Source organism: Lathyrus oleraceus, chromosome 7 (assembly GCF_024323335.1).
Source record: "Lathyrus oleraceus cultivar Zhongwan6 chromosome 7, CAAS_Psat_ZW6_1.0, whole genome shotgun sequence".
Classification (NCBI taxonomy): Eukaryota; Viridiplantae; Streptophyta; class Magnoliopsida; order Fabales; family Fabaceae; genus Lathyrus; species Lathyrus oleraceus.
The window spans coordinates 271,866,205-271,873,337 of record NC_066585.1 but is presented as its reverse complement, the minus strand read 5'-3'; the positions used below and the strand labels follow the sequence as shown (position 1 = coordinate 271,873,337).

The window sequence follows — 7,133 nt, the reverse complement described above, 5'->3', positions numbered from 1 at the left end:
AAGAAAGTGATTCACTACGCCAAAAAAGACCTATGAGAGCGCTTTTTTTGGCCTTTAAAAGCGCTTAAAAGCGCTGCCGTTGGTGGCGCTGCTATAGGTTTTAGCAGCGCTTTTTGTTTACTAAAAAGCGCTGCTAAAGGTTGTCAATAGAGAGCGCTTTTTAGTAAAAAGCGCTGCTAAAGGTGGTATATAGACAACCTTTAAGAGCGCTTTTTACTAAAAAGCGCTCTCTATTGACAACCTTTAGCAGCGCTTTTAAGTAAAAAGCGCTCTTAAAGGTTGTCTATATACCACCTTTAGCAGCGCTTTTTACTAAAAAGCGCTCTCTATTGACAACCTATAGCAACGCTTTTTAGTAAAAAGCGCTCTCTATTGACAACCTATAGCAGCGCTTTTTACTAAAAAGCGCTCTCTATTGACAACCTTTAGCAGCGCTTTTTAGTAAAAAGCGCTCTCTATTGACAACCTTTAGCAGCGCTTTTTACTAAAAAGCGCTGTCTTTTCCTCTAGTAAAATAACAAAACGCTGCCTTCAGTTTAAGCCTACCATTTCAACCTGTAATATTTTTTGGGAATAATCCCATAAACCTGTAAATCAAGCCTCTCTAATTCAAGCATTTGGAGTCATAATCTATCCATGAAAGCAAACCAACACAAGGATAGATAGGCACTGAACACATTTGGAGTCATAATTCAAGCATTTGTAATTTTTTAAAGCAAACCAACACAAGAATGAACACATTAATCTATCCATGAAATTAAAGATATCACTAAAATTATAAAGAACTATACACAAGTCAAAACTAATATGTTATACGGCCTATTTGGAGTCATAACTAATCTGTTAAAAATATAAAGAACTATACACTTGCCAACCAGAAACCATTCTTCATCAAAGTATTCATGTTATTTTGAAACCATTATATACTAATTAATCTTTTCTCAATAAAATATTGACACAATTCCTCCTTGATTTGTTCCAACTGCAGTCTCGTGTAATGAGCACACTTGTATTCATCAAAGTACTACATAACAAAACATAATATGCATGATTTAGTTAAAAGTAATAAATAATATGAAATATTCGATAAATATTAAAACAAATCCTAAGTTATAAATCCATACCGTGATTGGAATCTCTATTTGATTCATATTAATGATTTCCCTCATAAACCTCATTACAAAGTATCCGCAATCGATACCGTTGCGCTGTAGAGGACACTACATAGAAAAATAAATAAGAATGTATAGTTATCTTTTCTTATCAAGTAGCATCACTATTATAAGCAAAATTGTGAAAATTAAAGTACCTGCACTTTTATCCACGTAATGTTGCTGGATTTAGTACGTGGTACTCGAGCTTGTCTTTGAGATCGGAACACTTTTATTGATCTAACAAAATAAAAACATATATTTAGAACAATCTCACATAAATATACACGAATATTTAGAACAGTCTCACTTACGTATCAACTAATTGCTTCATATCCGGATAATTTGTCCATTCACCATCTATCGAATTCAGAAAATATACCACTTCTTTTAAAGGATCAATAGCAAGCAACAACCAGTGACACCTATAAATTAAAACAAAAGTTTATATGGAAATTTTTTACGTAAAAGAAACAATTAAAGATTAGAATAAACTTAGAATTAAAATCTAACCCTGAATTATACGGCCAAAGATACAAGTTGTTTGTACTGCTGGCCATGAATCTCTTGACTAAGTACTCTCTACATGAATCCGGTTCCCTACAAATTAATGCTTTGTTGACCAGGGAGGAAGACACGAAACGGAATCTGTTTGACAATTGATCATTCCCGCGCATGAAATTGTCATACAAGAACCTTCAATAAAAACATAATAAACATTAGACTATTTTTATTGAAATGTGTAAATAAATTGTTCAAGTAATTAAATAATATATAGATCGGATTACCGGATGTATGTGTGTATAACACCGACGCCTAATTCTTGATGCCGAAAAATATGTTCCAGATCTTCTTTTCCGATTGTTTCAGTGCATGAATAACCAAAGATATCTTCCTCCATATCCAGTAAGCGAATAGCACCAGCTGTTGCCATATCTGATGAGTCAACAAGTGTTTCAAGAGATATCTGGTATCGAGGCACAAAAGCACCTTTTTTTGGCAAAGAAGTCACTGGAAGATCCCTTTTGTTTTTCTGTCGACTACCAATTTTCTGGCTCAGTTGTTGTGACCCTTGAGCAAATACCTATAAATCATATAACATAGGTAAATTATAAAATCATGCATTTTTTGATTTGGATCATATAATTAACACTTTCAATATACCTCTTTTTGTGATGCAACAGACTCGTTGTGCCGCAAAATCCATTTATCCTTAGGTGCGGGTTTTGTAGGCGTCTAAAATTACCATGTAAAAAAAATTAACTTAACGGTTCAGAATTGACATTTGAATACTAAAAGATTCATAGTGGTTTTTGAATTCAACATACCTCATCATCAATGAAAATGAGATCCAAGGGCCATGCAACAAATGATCCTATTGCATCTCGCAGCAATGTTGTCTCTGAAACAATGTCAGGTATCGGTAGCAACGCATCCTTATCTATTACAACATCAACCGATACTTTAAGGTGTCCATCCGGGAGCGGTCTATGGTGAAGTAAATCTCCCGAAGTGTTGTGCACTTTTCCCTTGCCAACTAGGCGATAAGTCGGTGACGATAAGTATAGCTGACAAGATGAAATGCCCTAAACCAATAATAAATATGTTACTTTTAATGTGTATATATTTCAATTAACATAAATGTGCTATTTTAATTTCAAAATAACATATATAATTACCTCGGGAAATTTATTTTGACAATTGATACTGGCTTTCTCACTAGTTTCTTTCAACTGTGAACTGCACTTTTCCATACACCTATATCTCTCATTATCCTTTTGCAATTGAAGAACTTGCGCTTGTAATGCCTGCAACGTCTCCATCACTTCTTGATTGCTAGGATTTCTTCTCCTTGGATTCTTATACAAGGAAGTTGGAGTACAACCATGCCCTTTACCCCTCACCCGACCGGGATACTCAGGAACATTTAGTGCTCTACTAAGTACGCTCCTGTTCTCCTGGTCCTCAGCTGTGCTTATCGATTGAGATAGGGTCTCCTGAAATTCATTTACATATCGGAAATTATTAGTGGAGATAAAAAAATTAATTATATATTATTAAACTTTTGATTTAATTAAAGACACAATGTTCTACTTACACATTCATCATAAATATGTTGAACGTCATCCCTAACAGTTCCATCCTTTCCCACACGAGCTTCTTTCCACAAAACATGTGGCGGAAGTGATGTTGCGTCACTTTTCGTCTCGTCTAACTACGCATTGACACAAATAATAAGATAATCAATTATAACACATTGAGACAATTAATAAGATCGTAGCATTTTTGTATACTTACAATTTTTTCCTCTAAGCGTGCATATCCCAAACGCCCTTTTTTGTATGCATACGTGGGATTTGACGCTCTCTCGCGATTTGTGGCACTCACTTTCTTGAAATTTTCGTCTCTTCTTTGGGCTACAAAAGCAACCCATTCTTCTTCTGTAATGAAGATCGCATACTTCACTGGATATTCCGGATCATATTCAACAAAAAAAATTTCTTTGTCCTTAAGATACTTGTTTGTTAAAAACGTTCTCCACCCTCTGTGTCTTTTTCCGGCCAATTGAAGTATATACTTTTTTCGGATAGTTGTATCTTCAATGTTAAAAGACCTCTACGAAAAAATATTGGAATAGAGTGTGTTAGTATAAGTAATTTAAACACATTATCGTCAATATAAAGAAAATATAAACAATCATATATTGTACCAGTATCTCAGTCCAAATCTTATCTTTAGCGCTACCCAACTCTTTATTACTCCATCTTGTAGCAGTGATTGGAATGTGCATACGAACAAGTGTACCAATGTAGCTTGCCAACTTTGCAGCATTAGACCCAATTAGTTGGTTATCAGCATTCCAATTTACATTATATGTTACTGCTTTATCTCTATCACGAATGATACTCTTCATAATAGTGATGCCTCGTGTAATTTCTTTTTCTGAAGTATCATCAGGAGCATTTGCATCTTGTGAGTTTTCTTGATCACTAGCCATTTAACCTGTAATAAAGAAAAAATATAAAAATGAAATGAAAAATATAAAAATCCATAATCAATAATCCATATATATATTGAATAATATAAAATGACATAGGCTATAATTAAATTTTCTTGAATGACATAGGCTATAATTATACTATTACCTTTTTCAGTAACGTCTCTTTCTTTTCTTGGTAGGAATATGTTCTACTTTTCTTTTAACAACATCAAGGATAAGCCATAACGTATAAAACAATTCAAGAAACTTATATGATGCACATGAACAATTCAAGAACCAAGTAATCGATCATTCAAGAAATTCAATTCACAAGTAAGAACCAAGAAATTCAAGAACCAAGAAATTCAATTCACATTATCAATTTTATTAAATTATCAACTCAATGGGGATATAAGGTTAGTGTGTCAATGGACGAACCGGTATATCAATAGTTAAACTACGTGGACTAATATTAATAAAAGGAGTGCTAACAATACCAACTCTAACACTCTTTTATTGGGTGAAACTCGTCTAAGTCCCACTATTTTGAGTCTTTTGTCTGTCTCCTTTCCAAGAACTCAAGAGCTTGTTGCGACCAAAACACAGTTCCAAATATCATAACTGCTTCCTAATGCATAACTAGAGCTAAATAATATAAAACTGTCTAATTAGCTCAGACCAATCACTTTGAACCTCTAGGCCACCACTCATGATCTTTACTAGTAAGAGGTCATATAGATTTAAGACGGAATACATCCCACACAGGCAGTTTAATTGGAACAGTACCACATATAACTGGTTGTACATAGTTACTGGTTGTAAACAGAACTATACTAAGTGCACAAGTACCTGAGTTTGTCGCTTTGAGATTAAAAAATATAGGACAGAACCGGACAGCTACAACAGCTTTGCTTGCGCAGGGAATCTGTATAGCAGGCCTGCATATCAAGGTCAAATAATAAAGCAACATACATAACTAACATATTTTGGTAACTTGATTCATTAGCTTAACATGAATAATTGAACATAATGATTCATTCTAGATACTAAATGATTAAACACATGCTTTGGGTTTGTATAATATCTAAGCTGAAAGACATACCGAGAAAGATCTTTTCTAGAAAATATGTAAGCTGCATTAACAGATTCAGACGCAGTACCGATTTTGTAAGAACCTGAAATGGGCAAAGACGTGAAGTTTTCAATTAGACGCAAACCATGTAATAAAAGCTAAGCAAGAATTTATCTATAAAGGAAGAAAACAACATATATGGTTCCCTCAGATCCTCAAGACCTCCTATTTGCTCACCACGATACTCAACAACCTGCAGACAAGCACATGAAAAATGTACATATAGTCCATCAGGGTTCATTTTACACTACAGTGACCATCTTAAAAATTCACATAATATTAAAACATCATTTTACAACATTAAATAGGATTGCCAAAATATGACTGTAGCAGACAAAGTTATGCCAAAATATGAATGTACATTTTGAAGTTTAACTGTTCATTCAAACCAACATGTAATAGGATTGCCAAAATATGAGACATTGCTCTAAGTTCTTGAAACCATATCACATATATCACTGTAGCAGACAAAGTTATTCCATTTGAGTATCCAACATTTAACATCAAAATCACTTTCTGAAATTTCAGTAATAGTTAGAATATGAGGATACAATGGTGCAAACATATCAGTTCATTCCTTCCTACTTTCTCAGCAAATTTAAACAAATGTTGAAAAGGCACTGATTCTATTAGAACTCCCAACATTATTTCTAAGTCAATGGCGATGCAAGCTACAGAATATCATTTATATCAGAACAAGATGAAACTTTCGGTAAGTTACAGAATATTAAGCAAACATAGTCACAAACTCTAATAATCGATACTGACAAATAAATAACCCATAATGTAGCAATGCAAGTCCATTCAAACCAAAATCGACCACCTATTCTTTGACTTCTAGGGCAAAACAGAAAGACACGAAAACCTAACCTTAAAACGCAATGAGATTTCCAGGTATTGAATCCTTCTCTTTCGAATGCAGTCTCTTTCAAATTTGCAGTGTTTATCGTTGAGATTTCCAAGTACTCTGTGGAATTTTTTCCAGGGCAGCGAGAGCTTCGAACGAGAGAGAGTGAAAGAGGGATTTCTGAAAGTCAGGGATTTTGTAATATTAGATTTATTATAATTTTTATAAATGACCTATGAGAGCGCTTTTACCATGAAAGCGCTTTCATAAGTGTGAAACCCATGAGACCTATAAGAGCGCTTTTACCTTAAAAGCGCTTTCATAAGTGTGTGAGACTGAGACCTATAAGAGCGCTTTTACCTTAAAAGCGCTTTCATAAGTGTGAAACCCATGAGACCTATAAGAGCGCTTTTACCTTAAAAGCGCTTTCATAAGTGTGAAACTCATAGATGTGAGACTGAGACCTATAAGAGCGCTTTTACCTTAAAAGCGCTTTCATAAGTGTGAAACCCATGAGACCTATAAGAGCGCTTTTACCATAAAAGCGCTTTCATAAGTGTGAAACTCATAGATGTGAGACTGAGACCTATAAGAGCGCTTTTACCTTAAAAGCGCTTTCATAAGTGGAGACCTATAAGAGCGCTTTTACCTTAAAAGCGCTTTCTTTACATAGGCGAATTTTTTTTCAAGCTATTACAGCGCTTTTTTTAAAAAGCGCTTTCTTTTTGGTGCTGCCAAAAGCACTTTTTGGCGTAGTGATTGTACTTTCTACATGCGTTTGCAGATAGGAAGGGTTGTCTTTTTATTTGTTGGAAAAAGTCCTTTGAATTGGGATGATTCAAAGTCCACCATAGTTATTGATGTTTGGAAATCAAGGAAGTGGTATGCTTCTTTGTTGTTGTTAGAATATTGTAAGATAATTCTTAGTGGTAGGTTTGTACAAAGATCTAATAATAGTGAAATTATTTCATGGGGTGTGAGGGGACTAGATGTACCCTTGACTGGAAAGGGGAACTAGGATAT

General features: G+C 34.4%; 1 protein-coding gene across 1 annotated transcript; it reads right to left on the bottom strand.

Moving 5' to 3' along the window:
- Positions 1-1,461: 1,461 nt before the first annotated feature.
- LOC127103392 (uncharacterized) lies at positions 1,462-6,243 on the bottom strand. Its single transcript, XM_051040656.1, has 12 exons — positions 6,134-6,243; positions 5,234-5,456; positions 4,981-5,069; positions 3,862-4,154; positions 3,450-3,767; positions 3,250-3,366; positions 2,831-3,148; positions 2,480-2,737; positions 2,316-2,387; positions 1,940-2,235; positions 1,665-1,847; positions 1,462-1,576 (listed from the first exon to the last, which is right to left on the bottom strand). The coding sequence occupies exons 4-12, from the start codon at positions 4,147-4,149 to the stop codon at positions 1,462-1,464; spliced, it is 1,965 nt and encodes a 654-aa protein (XP_050896613.1). The 5' UTR covers positions 4,150-4,154; positions 4,981-5,069; positions 5,234-5,456; positions 6,134-6,243.
- Positions 6,244-7,133: the final 890 nt, after the last annotated feature.

Excerpts from the sequence above, each read along its gene's own strand:
- LOC127103392 (XM_051040656.1), bottom strand. The coding sequence starts at position 4,149 with ATGGCTAGTGATCAAGAAAACTCACAAGATGCAAATGCTCCTGATGAT. Across the intron at positions 3,149-3,249 it reads AACATATTTATGATGAATGT|GAGACCCTATCTCAATCGAT; the intron begins GTAAGTAGAACA and ends AATGAATTTCAG. Across the intron at positions 2,738-2,830 it reads GTCAAAATAAATTTCCCGAG|GGCATTTCATCTTGTCAGCT; the intron begins GTAATTATATAT and ends TTATTGGTTTAG.